The sequence below is a fragment of the Dromiciops gliroides genome, chromosome 4 (assembly GCF_019393635.1).
Source record: "Dromiciops gliroides isolate mDroGli1 chromosome 4, mDroGli1.pri, whole genome shotgun sequence".
Classification (NCBI taxonomy): Eukaryota; Metazoa; Chordata; class Mammalia; order Microbiotheria; family Microbiotheriidae; genus Dromiciops; species Dromiciops gliroides.
Window position 1 is genome coordinate 32,973,047 of NC_057864.1, and position 20,249 is coordinate 32,993,295.

Genomic DNA, 20,249 nt, shown 5'->3' on the forward strand with positions numbered 1-20,249 from the left:
CTAGTGGAGGAGTGCGAAGAGAGAAGACAGAGAGGAGGAGCCTGCAGCTCTGGACTGGGGCGGGGAGTGGAGGAGGAAGTACCTTGCCCGGGGTCACCCACTAATCTTCTCTCTGCCTGAGCTCAACTTGGGTCTGAGGGCCCTGGACTTATATGGGAGTTCCCTTAGGACCAGGGTGAGAAGCTTATTCATCTGAAGGTTGAGCCAGAAAGGACCTCATTGGATCCAGCCCAGAACTGAACAAGCATCTATGTGCATTGCCAAATGGTCGTTCAGCCTCTTCCTGAAGGACTCAAGTCAGCAGGCGCCTCGGTCTCTCCAGGAAGCTCCCACTGCTGGACAGCTCCCAGGTCCTCTCAGTGTTCCTGGTCCACAGACCAAGGAGGATCTCTCTCCATAGGGACAGTCTTTTACATAGTTAAATAAAGCTCTCCTCTCCCTTCTCCCCAGCTCTGGGCCTCTCTTCTCCATGTCGGGCTTCTCCCTAGAGCCCTAAACCCAGCAGACAGCACCAAGGATCAGGAAATTGGATTTAAATGATCAAAATACAAGGCCACAGGGCAGCTAGGTGGCGCAGTGGATAAAGCACTGTCCTTGGATTCAGGAGGACCTGAGTTCAAATCCAACCTCAGACACTTGACACTAGCTGTGTGACCCTGGGCAAGTCACTTAACCCTCATTGCCCCACAAAACGAAAAAAACAAAACAAAACAGAACTACAGGTGTAGAATGATACTTTGTTGGGGCAGCTAGGTGGCTCAGTGGATAGAGCACCAGCCCTGGAGTCAAGAGTACCTGAGTTCAAATCCGGCCTCAGACACTTAACACTTACTAGCTGTGTGACCCTGGGCAAGTCACTTAACCCCAATTGCCTCACTTAAAAAAAATACAAGGCCACACCTCCTAGTCGCAGGGTGCTGGACCCAAAGGGTCTTAAATCACAGCTTCATCCCATTCACTGTGAGAATGACAATCTTATCCCTATTTAACAGAGGAAGAAACTGAAAGCCCATCCAAAGGAAGGGACCTGTCTAGGGTCTCAGAGCTAGGAAGCAATGGTGCCTGGTCTTCTCTCCAAAGGTAGGACCCTCGTCTAGGAAGGGGTCTCCTCCGCCTGCCAACACACAATAGATGCCGGGCACATTTCTCCTGATGACTCGGCGATCAGTCTCTTTTCTCTATTATCTCAGATCAGGAGAGAGGGGATGAAGGGAAAGACAAAAGGTCAGATGACCTCCAGGTGGAACTTGGGTTCAGTGATTACTCTTCTGTGAGTGAGTCCAGCCCTTGTCTCTTTCCTGACCCCTGGGCCCCTACGTCACCTGCTGCCTTCTGGTTATCCCAGGGATATCTTAGACTCACCATGTCAGAACAGTCCTTACTATATTTCCCCTCCAAACCCTCCTCTCTTTCCAAGTGTCCTATGACTGTTGAGGGAAGCACCCAGGCTTGCCTCCTAGGGGTCATCCGCAACTCTTCAAATGCCTTCACCTCCACATCCAATCTGTCGCCAAGTCTTGTTATTTCTACCTTCATAACCTCTTTCCTCTAAGTCGCCTTATCTCCTCTAACACTCTTACCACCCTGGTGCAGACCCCTTCCCCCACTGCCTCTTACCTGGACTACTATAATAGCCTCCTAATTGGTCTCCCTGCCTCCAGTCTTTCATCTCTCCAATCCATCCTCTGCACAGCCGCCAAAATGATAGTCTTTAAAGGAAAAGTCTAGCCATGTCCCTCTTCTACTCAAAGATCTTCAATGGCTCCCTATTACCTCTAGGATAAAATACAAACTTTCCATTTCATAGTTAAATCCTTCCTAACCCGGCTCCAGCTAGACTTGTCACACTCCACAGCCTCCATGCCTTTTTACAGATGGTGCAGGGGGTCCCTGAAGCTTGGAATGCCTTTCTCACTTTCACTCTTAGAATCCCTTGTTTCCTCCAAAGCTCAGCTCCAGGGGCTACATATCAACTATACACGTGTATGTGTGTATATAATGTACACACGAGTGTATATATAATGTGTAAATGTGTATACACATACATACAGACACACACTGTATAATGCAGACATGTGTACTTATGTGCATACATAATGTATAGGCATACACATGGTGTGTATATATAATGTATATGGGTATATACATGTGTATGTGTGTACATATAATGTATACACACGTGCACAAGGCATAAGTGCAATGCAATGTACATGCTAATACACATGAATGCACTAAGTAATGTATGTGCTATGTATGTGTGTATATGCAATGTATATGAACATAGTGCCTTTTTTTTTTTTTTTTGCAGGGCAATGGGGATTAAGTGACTTTCCCAGGATCACAAAGCTAGTAAGTGTCAAGTGTCTGAGGTTGAATTTGAACTCAGGTCCTCCTGAATCCAGGGCTGGTGCTCTATCCCCTGCATCACCTAGCTGTCCCTAGTGCCTTCTAATAGAATGTAAGCTCCCTGTGGGCAAGGGCTGTCTCATTGTTGTCTCTATAGCCTTAGTACTCAACACAGTGGCTGGCACACAGTAGGTGCTTAATACTTGTTAAAAGAATGACTGATTGGCCCCCCTCCCCCCAATGTCTTCAAGTGAGACAAGGCTTTCCACCTCTTCCTCACAGTTGGTTGAGTGGGGGCTGGTGACCATTCACTCCCTTCTTCCTCTTGCCCTAAGCCAATTTTCTGGGCATCTCCTTAGAACTTCCAGAAAAGACTCCAGAAGCTGGATTGATTGCAAGGGGAAGCCTGCGAGGGCGAGGGCAAGAATCAGAAGAATCCGAGCTCAGATTTGGAAAGCACTTTACCCAGATCATCTCATCTGCTCAGACAGCCTGGGGGTGCAGTAATGAAAGCTCTGGAACTGGAGTTAGGAAGACGCCAGTGCCAATTCTGCTAGGGATATGTGACCCTGGGTAAGTCACTTCAGCTCTCTCTGGTTCAGTCCCCCTCATCTGTAACATAGGACTGGCAATAGCATCTCCCTCCCAGGGTAGTGGTAAGGATCACATGAGATACCTTCTGGAAAGTGCCTTTCGAGCCTTAAAGAAGGATTTGCCAGATCGGCCTCGAATCCAGGGCAAGGAAATGCCTTTGGAGCTCATTCCACTTTGGGACAGCTGTAACAATTAGGAAGGCTGCCTTGACATGAGGCTTTGGTCTGCCTCCTGACCTCTTCCCTACCCCCTGGTCCTGTCTCTGGGGCCCAGAAGAGGAAATCTCACCTCTTCATGATGGCTCTTTAGATCCCTGCAGACAAAATGCCTTCATTTTTCTTCTTTTTTTTTTTTTCTTTTGGTGGGGCAATGAGGGTTAGGTGACTTGCCCAGGGTCACACAGCTAGTAAGTGTCAAGCGTCTAGGGTCAGATTTGAACTCAGGTCCTCCTGAATCCAGGGCTGGTGCTTTATCCACTGCACCACCTAGCTGCCACCTTCATTTTTTTCCGGGCCAGGCTCCACCCGGGCTGACCTCCCCCTCCTTGGATTGGTCTGATATCTGAAGCTCTAGGGGTAGGACCAAGGGCTTTTCATTGGGACTGAAGGTGGTGCTTATGCCTTTAGGGTCATTCCCTTTGGGGGCTAATGCTCAGTCCTGTGGTTTTTGTTTTACTTTGAGAGCCCTGGCTGGCCCGGACTGACTCTAGGAACAAGAACAGGAGTTGAAGAAGGTAGGAAGAAGCAGCAGTTTGAATGTGGAGCCCAAAGTGAGAAAGCCTCATCATGCGCCCATCCTTGCCAGGGCCCCTGGTCAGCCTAGGATTAGCCAACCTGCCCAATAGAGAAGGGAAGAGCCAAGAACCCTGCTTTTCACTCAGAGCCCCAGGTTCCTCCCCACAAGATCAATCACAAAACTCATAGCTAAACGGAACCTCCAGATGGGGAAACTGAGGCCTTGAGACATCAAGCCCGAGTTCACCCGGATGGTCCCAGAGATGACATTTGAACCCAAGTCCTCTGCCTCTCATCCCAGGGTTCCTACCATCACCATCTCCTCCGCTCTCTGCCTGGCTGGTGAATGAATGCCTCTAATCCAATATTATTATGTGAAAAATGGCCAGCCCCACTATGGAGACAGTAAATTAAACGTTATGTATTAGTTTTTAGCGGGTAGGCAGGGGCGGAACGCTAGGCCCATTTATTCCTGAGCCTCAGAGATGACCTCTGCAAACAGGCGAGCCTCAAACCAATCCCCGGGCCGTCAATCTTAGCACCTCTTCTGCATACCGGCTGCTTCGATTAATAAACTGTCTATTTCTAAATTGTGCGCAAGTGCTTCCATGCTAAGCACGGGTCAGGAGTGGGCGCTGGGCCCTGTGCCTGGACCTCTCCCTCCTCCTAGCCCCGGGGCCGGCTGAGGCAGCCCCCTCCTAGGCAGTCAGAAGCTGGACTGGGGGTTGGAGAAGAAGCTGGCTCCAGTCCCTAGGGGTGGGGGGAGATTTCTCTCAGTGCCTGGGAGAGAACTGCACTTGGCAGGCCCTGCTCCCCCCACTCATCCTCTCTCCTTCCTTCCTTCCAAAGGTTTTCACCAACATAGCCCCACCCCACCCCCACCCCCTTGTTTGAAATCGCTGGTGACAGCCCAAAGAAAGCAATTTGGGAAAGAGAGAGAGGTCATTTATCCTCTATCTCCTGGGCTGAGCGGCTGGGATGTGACCCGAATTCTGCCCGCATCCTCAGGCACTGCGTGAGGGTCCGGGGTGGGGGTGGGGGCTGGGCTACAAGCTGCCACAGTCTTTCTGTTCTTAGGCTTTCGGTGGGGAAGGGCCAGGGAAATGAGGTGGGAATGGGACCTCTGTGCTCTCCCAGCCTGGCCAGAAGGAGCTGTCCGAGGCCCCTGGAGAAGCAGGGCAAACTCATCACATTCTGCTCAGCTCCTAATCCCCTCCAAGGAGCCTGAGAATCCAGCGGAGGGAGCAGGGACACAGGCAGCACAGACGCACACTTCTGTCTCATCCTGCGCAGACACTGTGGCTCAGGGACTCCATCTTTCCTACACTGGTCTCCTGGTCCTTCTTCCCAGCTACCCAGAGCTGTGGGGCCACCATGGGAGAGGAGGGCAAGCTGAGACCCTTGGATCCCACACAAAGCTGAGCCAGAGTCTCTGATGTCAGCCTCTCCCTGTCCACAATCCCCACCCTCCATCCCTCCCTGGCTCTAGTCCTGATCAGCCAGGGACCCAGCCAGGGAGGATTGGGGATGAGAGTGGTGTATAAAGGAAGGGCCCCTGGCTCTGGAATCAGATGCTGAGCATGAAGCCTGGCTCCGGTGCTAACTACCTGTGGAAGCTCGGGCCACTGCCTGCTCTTTCTTCTGCTTGGATTTCTTTCCCTATACCCTGAGGGGATATTGGAGCCTTCTAACCTCTCTTTGGGGGCCCTGTCAATGTGTATGGGATCTCAGCTAATTCATTCTGCTTTCTTCCTCTTCCTCTACCTCTACCTCTACCACCACCACCTCCTCCCCCTCCTCTTCCTCCTCCGCCCCTCTTCTTCCTCCCCTCCTCTTCCTCCTCCCCTCCTCTTCCTCTTCCTCCTCCCTTCCTCTTCCTCCTCCCTTCCTCTTCCGCCTCCCCTTCCTCTACCTCTTCCTCCTCCTTCCCTCCTCCTCCTCCCTGGCTTCTCCTCCCCTCCTCCTCTTCCTCTTCCTTCTCCTCCTCTTCCTCCTCCCCCTCCCCCTCCTCCTCCTCTTCCTCCCTCCTTCCAACTCCACTTCTGTGAAGCTGTCTAGGCAGCACTAGGCAGTCTCCCCTCACTCCTCCTCATCCATCTATCTCTTTGTGGAAGGGAGAGGTGAGGGGCCCCCGGGGAGGTGATAAACCCTGAGAGGCAGGGCCTCCCCCTCCGCCTCAGCCGCCTTACACCTGGGGCGAGTGGAATAAAAAAAGGTCACCAGCGCTTTTTAAACACGGGCACAAGATCGGGAAAATGTGCTTGGGAAAAAAACCGCTGGCATTAAATCATGACTCTGTGCCCGGCTCTTCGCCTCATTAAAAGTGGCCTTTCGCAAGGTAAAATTATCATTGTAAGCGATAAGATCTTTAAGAAAATAATTCACGGCTTCTTCACCCTTTAATATGATGGCCGCCACTGGCTAATTTTTTTCTTAATGGCAACGAGACCATCAATCTTGTTCAAGACTTCCTCTCTCCCTCCTCCTCCTCTTGATCTGACTCCCCCCCCCCCACACTCAGTCCCAGTGCCCAGAGCCACTGCCCAGCTGCCTCCCTCAGCCTCCTCATCCTCCTGAGCGCTCCCGGATGCCCACTCCCCAGCTCACCCTCCTGGTCCTCCCAGGCCCGGTTGTGTGGCTAAGCAAGGAGCCAGAGTGAGCAGATGCTGGCTTGGCATGGACCTTGGAACCGGAGCCTGGGAAACATTCACACGTGTATATGTTTGTACAGTCATATGTGTATGGGTGTGGGGCAAATGCCCCATCTGTATGTAAAATGAGGGGCCGAAAGAGCCTCTCAAAACATTCTGGGGGCTGCTGAGACTTTCCCCTTCTCCCCCTTTCATGTGCCCCCTGGTGTTTGTGTAGATGTAACGCTGTATGTTTTTACAAAATTGTATGTGTGCGTTAAAGCCTGTGTGTGTGTGTGTGTGTGTGTGTGTGTGTGTGTGTGTGTGTGTGTAGTGTGTTGGGTGTGTGGGGTGACCTGGTATTTGTCAGCACTGAGAAAATGGACCAAAATTGCCTCCACTTTAGCCATCAGGCCCGCCCCTGCCGGCTGCTCCTCTCTCTGCTCCCCCCCAAGTAGTTGGGGTCATATGTGGGGGAAGGAAGGGGCCAGATGTGGTGGGAGAGGGGCCAGATGTGGGGGAGGGCTGGGTGGGGGTCATCAAGTGCCATTGACATGCACTTCCCTTTTAAGCTTGGTCATTTGAAACTATTAAGTGCTGGGGGGGGGGGCGGCTTGAGCCAAGCCGGGGAGTCTATTTCCCTTAAACAATCCATCAGCGGCTGTCACCCGAGCAGCCCCGCTCCTGCTCACTCCTGCTCGCACCCGCTTTTATCTCTGACCGCGCCAGCGCCTTTTGTGGGATTCTGCACAAAGTGTTCCTTGCCTGATGAAGGCTTTAACTCAGCTCCCAAAGAGGGGCAAATATCACTTAGCAGCATCACGAGGGAGGCTTTGACAGGCTGCCCCCCACCTCGAGTCAGGCCAGGGGGGGCATATCAGTGGGGATGGGGCCAGCCTCCATCCTCCTCAGCCAAGGGAGAGCCCCCCCAAGCCCTGGTCAGGTCCTCTTTCGTCTGCCTTTGAAACCTCTCTTCCCTTCCAAGGTTTCCTGCCCCTCTCTCTCACAGCTCTGGCCCTCCTCATTCAGGCCCCACTGCCTCTTCCTTGGACTAATGCAACTGCCTCCTATGAGTCTCTCTGCCTCCAGTCTCAGACTTTCCACAGAGATGCCAAATTGCTATTGCTACATTCGGCAAGCATGGCTGCGTCAGGGGCCACAAAAATGCATTTCCATTTCCCAAAGGAGAAAGCTCTAATTCCTCATTTGGGCATTCAAGGCCCTCTGAATTCTACCTCGACCCTGTCCTTCCAATCTCATTTTACCCTGATGTCCTAAAAGCTGACTCTCTCCCATCTGGCCCTGTGAGTAGCCCTTCAATGCTCCCCACCCCCAACCTCAGCCAGCCTGCCCTGGCCCCCCACCTCAGTGCCTGCTCAACCTGTCCTCCTTGATTCTTCTTTCCCAATCTGACTGTCCTTTAAGACTTGGCCGCAGCCCCTCCCACGAAGCCCCCCAGCTTCCATCCAGGCTCCCAGTCCCACCTTGTGATCAGGGGTTCTCCTGCTCATCCCTTCTTAGTGATATTCCAGTCAGGAGCAAAAGCTCCCTGGGACCAGCCTCCCCCCAGTTCTCCCCCCACCCCCAGGTGCAGCTGAGCAGGAAGCTGGCCACTTGGGGAAGACAGGGAGTCAGCGTCCTCACTCCAAGAAGACTATGCAGGGGCAGGGATGGGGCAGGAATGCCCAGGGAGTGGCTGTGATTAGAAGCCATGTCCTAAGTTAGCTGAAGGAATCAGGGGTTCTTAGCTCAGAGAAGAGAAAACTCAGGGGAGAAATGACAGCTGTCCTTGAATGTCTGAAGGCCTTTGACCTATGTTAGGTGTCAGATGTGTCTCTGTGTGTGTCTGTCTGTGTTCAGCTCTTTCAGTTACATCCAGTACTGGAGTGGTTTGTCATCCCTTTCTTCAGCTCATTTGACAATGAAGGAAATGGAGGTAAACAGGGTTAAGTGACTTGCTCAGGGTCACACGGATAGGAAGTGTCTGAAGCCAGATTTTAACTCACAAAGATGAGTCTTCCCAACACCAGGCCCAGGCGTTCTATCCACTGGAATTTTCTAACCCTGAGAGCTGTTTCAAAGGAGCATGGGCTGCCTGAGGAGAGGGTGAATTCTGCCTCCTCCTTTGGAAGACAATTCCTTGTTAGGGGTGTTGCTGAGAGAATTTCTGCCAGGGGGCTGGCCTCTCTGATGGCCTGGGCAGGAGATGTATGACTGTGCATGTGATATGATGAGCTTGTGACACCTGACAGGTGCTCGAGATGGGCTCTGCCACCTACCTTGGGGGTTCCAGGGGCCATGGCATCCTTCAGGAGGGAATTCTTGCTGCAAAGAAAAAAGACAAGCAGATAATTTCCAAAGTCCCTGGGAAATGGGGATACGGGACAGGTGCAGGGGTAGCAACCCTCCTGGCTTTCCACCCCACCCCCCTCATTTCATGGCCAGGCCCCAGTCTCCTTTGGTCCTGTGGCTATCTTCCCTGGGTGGGACAGGGATGGAAGGGTGCCTACCCCACAGCTAGCTAGGGCAGCTGCTGAGGGGAGGGGGCTCTTAGAACAGACAGGCAATTGCCCCCCCCCAGCTATGACCCTGCAGACCAAACTAGGCCACGGACAATTCCCAGGATTCAATGGGCTGGCAGCTGCGCTGGGGCCAAAGGCCCATTGAGGCAGAGACCAATTCTCCCCATGCCCCTCCTCTTGAGTTGAGAGAGAACGTGGAAGGCTCAGTCTGGGTTTAATCCCAGCATCCGTATGCATAGCCATCTCCCTCCCACTAAGCAGGAGTGACAGGAGCAAGGAGCAGACCAGCACTGGACCGTGGCCACCAGGCTGATCCTCTCAAGGCCTAGTCCTTGTGCCCACCCCACGGCCCACAGAGACAGGAAGCACGAACATTTGGGCTGAGGAGCCTGAATATAACACACAGCAGAAACCAGTGTATGGGGGGCAGGGGAGGGTCAGGAACAAGGGCAGAGAGAATGAATGACCCAGCTGCACTCCTGGGGAGGCCCAGGCTTGGGAGATACTCAGGACACCCAGGACTCCTCCTTCTTTCCATTTTCTGACCCTCCCTCCCTCCCAGCCCCAGGGGATTGGAAGCACTGGGGAGATGGAGGCTGTAAGGAGGAGGGGGGAGGAGGAGCAGTAGAGAGGCCCAGATGATCTCCCCACTTGCTGCCTGCCTGCCTGCCTGCCTGCCTGCCTGCCACTGCATGATCCGGGAGCTTTAAATCATGAGCAGGCCTCAGCACCGGTCCCTGCACCCAGCCCAGGCTGGCACTTTTAATTAAGGTGATTTACACCGAATTATCCTTGGAAATAAAGAGGCAGGGAGCTGCCCGCACTGAGCCTCCCCCTCCACCCCCTGCTGAGCTTTAATCTATTGGGGGAATTGTTTATCTAGCTCATTACCCAACCAAACACCGAGGCAGGCAGAGGCCCAGAGCTGCTGCCGCTGCTGCTGCTCCTGGCCGCTGCCCTGGTGCCAGTGGTACCACCTGCCCACCAGGCTTTAGATTGGGCAGAGAGAAGGCTGGTGCTGGGGGCCCTGGAGGTGGCCCTGGGTCCCACTCTGTCCTTCCTGCCTTGTCCCACACTGCTTCTCAGAGACACGAGCCTTAGAAGAGCAGTCCCCAGCCAGACACTTAGAAAGGGCCTCCCTGAGGCCGGGCCCACTCTGGTCTGCGGGCCATTCCCCAGAGCTCAGCGATGTTGGAAGACATCTCTTTAATCCTATGCCCAGACTTGGACTGCCCACACCGCCCCCCAACCGACTACCTCCTGGGGGATGTCCCCGCACCTTCTTCTTTCCCTCCTTGGGACATTATTGGCCCTGGCTGTGGTTCTGACACCTTGCTCCTGGGTTTGGGGGAGTGGGCGGTTACAGTGACTGTATCAGTCCGTTTTGGTTGGAAGAGTGTGTCTCTGAATCTCTCCCACAGTGGGAGTGGGTGATGGGCAGGAGGGACCCACGAGAGGGAGCCTGGGAGAGGGGAGGCCTGGCTCTCTTCCCCCCACCCCCATGACCCTTCCTGGGAATCCCTCCCACACCCAATTACAGCCTTAATTGGCAAGTCCGGGAAATCAATTAATTCGCAAATTTTTTCCAATTAAAAATTAAGATAAATCAGGCAGCCTCGTCAGGTGCCAGGGCCAGGCAGTTTGGGGGGGGGCGCCCTTGGAACGCCTTTGCCGGGCGCGCTGTCAGCGGCCGGCCGGGCCGAGACAGATAAAAACCCATCGACCCGTCGCGAGGAGCTCTTCAGCTCCATCGATCAGGCGGGATTTCACTGGCTCTGCAGAGTAGAGGGGGCTGCGGGGGCTCAAGCCTGCTTCACTGATCCAGGGCCTGGGCCCCGGGGGCCCTGATGGCTGAGCCACAAGTCCCTGTGGGGTTATCCCTCCCCCCAAGCCTTCCCCAGGGCAACTTTACAGGGGAAGGGGTGATCCTTGGGCCACTGGGGAGCTGGGGGAATGTGCCAGGGTGCTCCTCAGCCCAAAGCCTGCCAGTTCTGTCCCTAATCTCATCCCCTCCCTCAGAGGCCTGCTCCTCCAACAGCCCTTAATCCCTCACTGCTCATTTGGGGGAAATAAGGTGGGGGTCTAATGCTGGGGAAAGATCAGTGACTGATGAGAGGCATTGGAGAAAGGGGGGCCTGGACAGCCAGAGGGGCAAGAGGGGGAGCCTGGGGCCTGGGGGGAGGCAGCTGTGATGGTGGCAGGACAGAGTAAGTCTGGGGGTTGGGGCACTGTACCTGCTGGGCAGCTGGGTGAGTTTCTCAAGTTCTTGTTCCATGTGTTCTTGCAGCTCCCCAGGCCGAAGCAAGACCTGGCAGATGGGGCAGGTGGGCGCCTGGCTGTCAAATAGGGCGGCGGCTGCCGCTGCTGCTGCCGCTGCTGCTGCTGCCGCCTTCTTCTTACCTAGGGAGGCAGGGAGGCAGGGAGGAAGGCCGAACACAGTCAGGGAAAGACACAGAGATAAGGCAGAATGGTAGTTGGGGCTCATGTGCCCAAAGCAAGTCCCTATTACCCTGTGGGCCTGTAGGCAAGGCCCTGACTCCAGCCCCTCTCAGTTGGGAGGCTGAGGGACACTCAGGTCCCTGGCTCCAGCCCCAGCCCCTGTCCAGGTCACATCTTGTCCTTTCTCTGCACTCACTGTGGCTATTGCCTCTATGGCTCAAAGGCCTTCCTTCAGCGCTTGCTTACCTTGCCTCCCACTGTGCCCATTTCCCAGCTGTTCTGCCCTGTGGATTTTGTTGGCACCTTCCTTGGCCCCCCACACTCCCTGTCCCCCCCACTACACATTCAGCTCTCATTACTGTGATGTTCCTGGTCCCCCACGGAATATGCCTTTCTTCACTTCTCAGTGCTCTTGGCTCTGCCCTCTGGAGTCAGTCAGGCCCAGGTGGTCCCATACCTCCTCTCGGGACAACTCTTCAGAAACTCAAAGAGGGATTTCCCATTCTCCCAGTCTCCTCCTCTCTTGTCCCACGAGGGGGTTGTATTAGGTCATCTCCAAGGTCCCTTTCAGCTCTAAAAGTTGTGTCCCCCCCATGAAGTCTGAGGCCTGTCAGTGTGTCCTGTCTCCAGGCCCTTCACCTCCCCCTCTCTCCCACCATTGCTCCTTGGTGGACACTATACAAAGCCCAGGACATGGCCCACTATCCCTCTCTCAGCTGGGTGCTGGGCACAGTCAGCGCAATGGCGATGACCTATTAGTCCCCAAGTCCTTGGCATCAGATTGACTATTTTCTCTCTCCAATCAGCCTGCTTGTCCCTCTGTCCTAGGGTGCATGCCTCTGTCCTTGGTAGCTCCCAAGCCTGCCATATCCCATTCAGTTCAGTCCAGGGAGGAAGCTGGGAACTAGGCAAGGACAGAGACATGATGGGTGGGTGGGTGGGTGGCGGCAGTGTTGGGGGGGACCTGTCAGCTCTAAAGATGATGGATGGGGGAGGCAAGGCGGTGGCTGGCGGTGCTGTGGCGTTATCGGATGCTCTGCCCGTCCTGCCGACGTGGGCCGCTAATCCCCGGGCGAGGCTGCAGCCGCCCTCCTGCTGATAACCAGGAAATGGGACTGACAACAATTTTTAGCCGAGAGATTCTTCACCAAAATGCCGAGGCCGGAGGTCTGACAGCGGCTGATTGAGCGCGAGCGAGCGTGAGCCCAGGAGTGAGGACGAGAAGGGGGAGACTTTGGAGGAGAGGGAGGGAGGCAAGCGGTGGGGGGCGGTGGGGGGGGCAGGCCCAGGGCCTCTCCAGGGAACCTGAGCTATTCTCTCCTTCCTTGCCTCCCTCCTTGGTCCTTTATTTGGGGCCTGCCGACTGTGTTCATTATGGCTGAGCTGAGCTGAGGGGTGGGGTGGGGTGGGGAGCATGTCTCAGCCTCCTGGCCCCTAATCCTTGGGCACTGAGTGCAGAAGGTTAAAAGGAGGCATTTCCCCACATATGGTCCCTGACCCTGGCACCTCTAGCCTCAGTGGCAATGTTGTCAGGGATAGTGATGGCGATTATGGCTGTGAGGACAAGGTGGCCACAGAATCTTAATGGAAGGTACCTTGAACCCAGACCTAAATGTGAATTCCCTCCAACATCGCCAACAAGTGGTCAATTAGAATACTTTCTTTTTCTTTTTTTTTTTTTTGCAGGCAATGGGGGTTAAGTGACTTGCCCAGGGTCACACAGGTAGTAAGTGTCAAGTGTCTGAGGCCGTATTTGAACTCGGGTACTCCTGAATCCAGGGCCAGTGCTTTAACCACTGCACCATCTAGCTGCCCCCAATTAGAATACTTTAAAGAATGGGGAGCTCACCCCCTCTGGAGGCACATCTCTGAGCTGCCAGGATCCATCCTGAATCCACGTCCCTGCATCTTCCTGATGTTGTTCATGGCTTTTCCCTCACCTGATCCCTCCTCCTCATCTCTTCAAATACTTGGGAAGAGAATTTACAAGCCCGCCCCCCCCCCCATTCTCCTAGCTGCTTGGCCTCCTCTGAACGATTGATTATGAAAGTGAGGAGGGCAAGGCTGGGCACAGTGTGACTGAGGGGGGCAGCACCTGGGAAAGCTGATGTGGCCAGGTCCCAGTTGGGGCAAGGGCTACTCAGACTGGTTTTGTTGCCTCCTAGAGGTCAAACTTCAGCCATGCCTTGCCAGAGGAGAAGCAGGCTGGGCATGGAGGTGTGGAAACCTTGCAAGGCCCCTAGACAGCATTGGTCCAGGCTGAGGGGGTGGTACCTGGGTCCCCAGCCCATGTGCAAAGCCTCTTTTCCCCATATCCATGGAGGCCCCAGGGCGAGGTCATGTCTCCCCCTCTCAGGGACAAGTCAGCCTGCACCTCTGGAGGGGGGAGAGAAAAGATGGGATGGCTTCACCCCTCTAGCTTCTGAGCCAGGTCTTAGACCCATTTTCTCTTGACTCATCTGGACTCCGAGCAGGGCACAGCCTGGGCCTGGAACCCAGAACATTGAGCTGATCTCCTAATAGAACACGGCTCTGCAAATGCCACTCCTTTCCTACCTAGCTTATTGTTTTGCACACACAGTAGTAGGCACTTACTATATGTTTGCGGAATTGAATACTGAACATGGGACATGGGGCTCAGATCATGTGACTTGCAAACCAGAACCTAGAACTCATGGCCTGGAAACCAAGTTTTGGGTTCCTCTCATACTCCTAGGCTCCATGGAGGCGGGGGCCATGGCAGCAGGAAGAAGGAGCAGTGGGTCTTTAGTATTGAACTGGGGGGGGGGAAGGAGACAGGTTCAAATCTTGTCTCTGACACTCCTGATTTCACAACCTGATCCTCAGTTTCTTATCTATAAAATGGGGCAAGTGATGTTGGCAGTGCCCCCTCCCCCTCCAGGCTTTGGAGAGGAAAGCACTCTAGAGATGGGGGCTGTGGTTATCACTCTGATGAGACAGCATGTCGAGCATGCTCAGCTGCCAGTGATGTGTGCTCAGTCATGGCCGGGGCTGGGCCAGGGCCGGGCTGTTCAGGCATTTTTATTAATATGTCCAATACATTATCCATGTAATACACTTGTCTAGTGGGGCCTCCCATGGCTCCAGAGCTGGCAGGTGGGGGCTGGGGGCTGGCCCGCTGAGTGGGGGGGATCCGAGTGTGCAGTTTGATGGATCAGTTTGCATTACCCACCCAGGCCGGCTTGCGTCTGTCAGCATTAATAGGCATCTGCAGTGGCTGAAGTGAGGTGGGAGGGGGGAGAACACATCATGTGTATTTATCGAGGGGCTGATACCAAGTCTTATTTATCTCCTCCCTCCCCTGGGCTTTCCTGCTCCTTCTGCCCAGGCTCGAGGAGGCAGAGATGCAGGTTGGTTCTATCAGTGGCACCCTGTGATGGGTATGGATGAACTCACTTCTCAGCTCCCCAAAGGGAAGCAGCAAAGAGGGAGGGATAGAAAGACAGAAGATACAGAGATACTGTGACAGCCAGAGAGATGGGGCGGGGGGGGGGGGGGGGGGGGGGGGGGGGGGGAGGCGAGGCAGGCCTGTAATTTCTACCCAGAATGACTTGTTAGATACACTGGATCCAGTCATCCAGTCATCCCTTTGGTTGCATGTTGCCTATCCTGGTCCTCCCAGAGAACCCTTCTGGAGGCAGGGGGTCGTAACTGAGACAGAGGCAATGCTGCTCATGTGTTAGGGACCTGGGTGGCCAAGGCTAAGATCTCTCAGCCTCTTTTCTTCTGGGAGTTGGTGTCCTAGGGAGAGAGGACAGGCCTGTCCCCAACAGTGTCATCTTCCCACTGAAACTCCTGCTGAGCTTTCTGGCCTGGGCACCTCCATAAGCACCTGGGATCATGAGCCAGGGCTGATAAAGCCTGAGCCTTGGTGAGGGAGAGAGCCGGGGAGGGAGAGGGGCAGCCCGGGGAACTAGAGGCTGGACCAGTGGGAGAGAAGGTGCTAGGGAGGAGGGGAGGATCGGCAAAGCACTCAAGGACAGAGATGGAAACTGAGACAGAGAAAGGCTAAGAGGGGAGGGAAGGAAGGCAGGGGGCTGGTAGCAACAGGGAAGTTAGGGACCTGGAGTGCATGCGGGGTGCGTAGCAGGGGCTGCTGGGGGATCTGGGGCAGAGTGGGGCGGGGGTGGGGGGGTGGGGGAAGGGAGGGGAGGGAGGAGGAGGATGCGGAAGCCGAGGGGAGCCCTCTCCTCCGAAGATCAATTAGCATCAATTACCGACTTCATTTAATTGTCGTCGAAGATGAATTTGTCATTTTTAGCCTGGAATTAATGGGGCACCTTCACCTCTGCCGGGCTAGGCGGCGGGCGGGGCGGCTGGATGGGGATGGGGGCTCCGAGGGCCTGCCTAAAGCTAGGCAGGGCCCAGAGGATCGTACCCCCTCCCCCAAGTCCAGGCCCCTGCCCTGCCCCCAACCAGCCGCTCCTCGACCCGGCTCCCGCCCTCTCTCACTGCCTCCTTTTTGCTTAGCATCCCCATCAGCTCCCCTGGGCCCCGGCCGCCCCCGCGGGCCCCCCGGCGCCTGTTTACCTTCATTCTTTCGAGCGCATACGGCGGGGCCCGGTGTGTGTGTGTGTGTGGGGGGGGAGTGCGGTGCGGCGGGGAGGGTACGGAGGGGGGGGCGGGGGGGTGTTAGGCCGCCGCCGGGCTGGAATTGAATTGATAAGCACATCAGCGCCAGATAACGCCTGAAATAATGCACCGATAAGGAAATGCGATTGGATTTGCTGGCGAGCATCAGATTGGCCCCATCTGGGGCCGCCTGGAAGCGCCGTAAATTGCGCTGGGAAACCTTGTTTGTCCTTAAATATTCCTGTCGTTTCTCATTGCAGCCGACAGGGCCGCGGGCACACGGCAGGGGATTGGCCCGCTGCTCCGGGCCGGCGAAGGCAGTGGGTGGGGGTGGGGGTGGGGGCGCCAGGGAGAATGAAGGAGATGTCCTTCTTTAGACCCTCCTTTCTTCTCCAGGCCTCAGTTTCCTCCCATGGAAAATGGAGGAGCTGGGCTGGGTGGCCTTTCAAGAAGAAGCGGGGGGGGGGGGGGCGGGGGGAGGAGGAAGAAGCGGAGAAGGGCGACCGGAGAAAATGAAGCGAATGCGGGGCAAAGGGACGAGAGAATAGAGGAGAGACGCTGGAGGGGCGAGGCCTGGGATGCCCCTGTGACCAAAAGCTTGGCCAGGTGACCTCACCTGTGAGACCAGGGCCCCCTGAGTACATTTCCTCAGAAGGAGGAGGGGGTCCCTACAGAATAGAGCCAGGCTGGGCCTGGAGGGAGGGGGGGGGACATGGAGGGCTGGCGGGCGGGCCCTGCCCGGTGACAGCTGGCCCTCCCATCAATCACGCATCTGTCCACGGGCAGGGAAGAGTCTCTGGCAGAAATTGAGTTTGCCTCACAGGGGACGATTGAGCAAATTAATAGCCCATTAGCCAAGCAGTGACCTGAGAAATGAAGGTGCGGGGGGTTCCTGGTCGCCAGCCCCCCACCCCCTCCCAGGCCGGGCCAGGGTGAGACTCAGGGTTAGGCTCAGGCTGGATCGGGGCCGGGCCCCACCCAAAGAGATTCTGCGCTGGAGAGACAAACATCCTACCCCGGGGCGCCGCCGGCACCGCGTCCCCACCAGCCCCCAGTTCTGTGGTTTCAATTCTGAGGATTGGAGCGGGGGGGGGGGGGCTCGGGCTGAGATTTATTGGCCGGTTTAGTGTCTCCCAGACTCCCGCCCCACTCCCCCTCCTAGAGCTGCTTCCGTCCTGAGCCCCTAAATCAGGTGGCGAGATGGGCCCTGTCACTGCCCGCATTAGCCTCGTTAGCGCACTCGGAGCAGAGATTAATAGTGGTGTGGATGTACCCCCCCTTCTATGCGCCTCCCCGGCCGCCCCGCGGAGGTGGGGGCTAAGGCTGCTCAGAGCTTCCCCCTCCCGCCCCCACCCCCGCCCCGTCTCTCCCCACTCTGCCACTACTGCGCTTCTCTCTCCTGTCTCCCCTCCCCCTTCTCTCCCTCTTGATCTCTCCCTCTCCATCTGTCTTGTCCTCCTCCCCCCCCCCCGATTTCTCTCCCCCCCATGTCCCTCCCCTCCCTTTCCCCATCTCTGCACTCTTTCTCCCTTCTGGCTCTCTTTCCTGTCTCACTCTGGCACTTCTCACACATTCCCCCCCTCCCCCCAGTCATGGCTGAGCGGGAATATTAATTATTGGAACCAATTGACTGTTTATACTCTGATGTTTTAACTAATCACCACTAAGGCGGACACCACAAATGCCTCAGCTCCTCCCTCTACTCCCCCCCCCAAAGTTGGCTGTTGCCTAGGTCCATGGGGGTGGGGGGTGGGGGTGTGAGAAGAGCTGCTTTTCCACTCAAATGGAGAGGGGTTGGCATGGCTGGGCAGGAGAGCTGGGATATCCAAAAGACTAGTGCCAAGGTAGGCTGGCCCTTGTGGTGCTTTTTGGCTTCCTCCTAGGTATTTTCCCCTCCTCCCCACCTCCCCCAGTCCTCTGATTTTTTCCTCCACTCGGCTAGAATCATTTTCCTTATGCACAGCTCTGGTCAAATCTCCCCTCTTCTCAAACACTGACGGAAGCTCCCAATTGTCTCCCAAGTGAACTGTTTTGCCTGGCATTCAAAGCCCTACACCATCTGGCCCCTTTCCTGCCTTATTTCATTACTCTACTCCATGAACACTATGATTCAGCCAAACTGGGTTACTCTTGCCTCCTAAATTTCCTTGAAGTCTCTTGCCTCTTTGCCTTTGCTCATGCAGTTTTCCCCTCCTGACATTTCCTTCTTTTTTTTTTTCTTTACTGGATTCCTACTTATCCTTTATAATAAGGAAGCCTTCCCTCATTTCCCACTTCCATTCCCACTATGAATGATGGTTGGTTCCCTTTGGACTTCACAGTGTCTGAAGTGTTCCCACTCTCTGAGATACTCACATTTAAACTTTTTTTTTTTTAAAGATACTCACATTTAGTGGGTATTACAAATATCTCTTGCTGTCTTATTTCCTTTCCTACACTGGGAATGACCTGAGGGCTGGAACTTGGTTTTTTCTAAGCATTGCATTTCTCCTAGTAACTAGCACTGACCCCTTTAATGGTTTGCTGGATGACTGACGTGTGCCTGTATGGATGCCCATGTGCCCATAAGATCATAGCACAGAGAGCCAGAAGGGGTAGATACCACCTGGCCCAGCCTTTTCATCTTCTGGTGGAGGAACCTGGGCCAAAGAAGGACTGAGCCTTACTTGAACCAAGCCCACAGGTGGAATAAGTGACTGAGCCAGTCTGCAAAGCTAGGGACTCAGAGTCTTATCCCACAACTATCTGAAGCCCACAGTCTAGACCTGGTCTCCTCAGCCACATCTGGAGCCCCATCTCAAGCATCTGGATTGAAGTACTAAGTTCTAAGTTCTAATGTTCTAAGGAACATTTGAGTTCTAAATTCTATGAACTCATGTCTAGCATCTGGGCCCACAGCCTGAGCCTGGGAAGAAGAGAAGCTAGTTCCCTTTTCTCCACTCCTTTTCTCTTCTCCCCCTTGGCATTTCCCAGCCCCCTCTCCCCGCCCCCCAATCTCTGAAGGTCCCCTTTGATCCTTGGGAAGATCAGAACCCTAACGATTAGAGGTGAAAGGGAGCTTAGAGATGATCAAGTCCAACCCTCTACCTTAGAACAGGGAAACTGAGCCCCAGGGAGATTAAGTCTGACCTTGGGCAGTCCTCAGCCTTCCCGGGGCATGATTTGGGGTCTTATGTGTATGTGAGGAGCCATTGAAAGAAGAAGCAATATGGGATAGTGGAAGGAGTGCTGGCTCTAGCTAGGGTCAGAGAACTTGAGTTCGAATCCCACTTCTGATGTTAACTTACTGCTTGTACCACCTCACTAGGCCTCAGTTTCCTGATCTGAAAAAGGAGAAACTTTCTGCTTAGATCCATGAACCTGTGAATTGGAGTTCAAGAGCTCCTTAAATGTCACCCTTTTATCATGAGTCAATTACTGGCCCAGGGACTCTGGTTGCTAGGTTCTTGCCCCTCTTCTAGGCTGAGCTGAGCTGGGCTCCAAGGGCCCTGGGATTCCCCAGCTCTCAGGCACCCACCTCCAGGGCGGCTCCCGGTTCTGGATGAACTCAGCTCAGCAGCAGGGGAGCAGGCCCTCTGTGGCCAGTAGGTGTCACTGTGGCTCCAGGACTGGAGGGGATGACTGCCTAGGTCAGCTGGCCTCTTGCCCCTATGGGGGTCCCCCCAACATACAGTGGGAGAGGGGATAACTGATGGGCAAAGAAGGGTCCAGCTGGAGTCCCTCCACATCTCTGAAGTCTCCTCCCCTAATCAGGGCTTCAATTTCCCTTCCACATTTCTCCAGCCCCCAAGCCAGGGGTAGGTACTGTAAAGTAACCTCCAGCTCAGTCTGCAAGTGTGTGGGGGAGAGCTGCAGGTCTGTCTGTCTCTCTGTCTGTTTGTCTGTCTGCCTCCCTGACTGCTTGACTGTCTGTCTGTCTGCCTGCCTGTCTGTCTACCTGTGTGTGTGGGCATGGGCACATCCCTAGGTGCATCCTTTTGATTATTATACTAATAACAGACATTTATAGAACACTTCCAAGTGTGCTGGTTGGCTTGGGCTTGCATGTACCCATGTCTGTGCTTGTAGTCGTGCATTTGTGTGAGTATTCGGGTGGTTCCTGTGCCCCCTCCCCCACACTACTTCATAAGAGGTTCTGGAAAGGACCTTGCCTGACAACAGGGCTGCCCTCTGAAATGCCCTGTGAGCCCAGGTTCTGGCATGGTCTTGAAGCTCGGGGCTCCCAGTGTGAGGCCTTGGGGTGGGACTTCACCGAAACAGGCCCAGACACACTAATCACCATCCTTTCTCAGAATTCCCCAAAGCTCCATCTCGGAGGAGCCTAGAATTCTCTCAAAAATGTGACCCATAAGTAACTGCCCCCCTGACTTCTATCTGAAGGCTGCCAAGGA

At 54.8% G+C, this 20,249-nt stretch overlaps 1 protein-coding gene across 4 annotated transcripts in view; it reads right to left on the bottom strand.

The window, feature by feature from the left end:
• The window catches only part of RNF220 (ring finger protein 220), a 257,592-nt gene that overhangs the window by 34,283 nt on the left and 203,060 nt on the right, over positions 1-20,249 (bottom strand). For all 4 annotated transcript variants that reach the window (XM_044004487.1, XM_044004489.1, XM_044004488.1 and 1 more), the window contains exons 2-3: positions 11,061-11,226; positions 8,584-8,629 (exon numbers count right to left, since the gene is read on the bottom strand). In XM_044004487.1, coding sequence (XP_043860422.1) covers positions 8,584-8,629; positions 11,061-11,226 — 212 coding nt within the window. The remainder of the gene's footprint in view (positions 1-8,583; positions 8,630-11,060; positions 11,227-20,249) is intronic.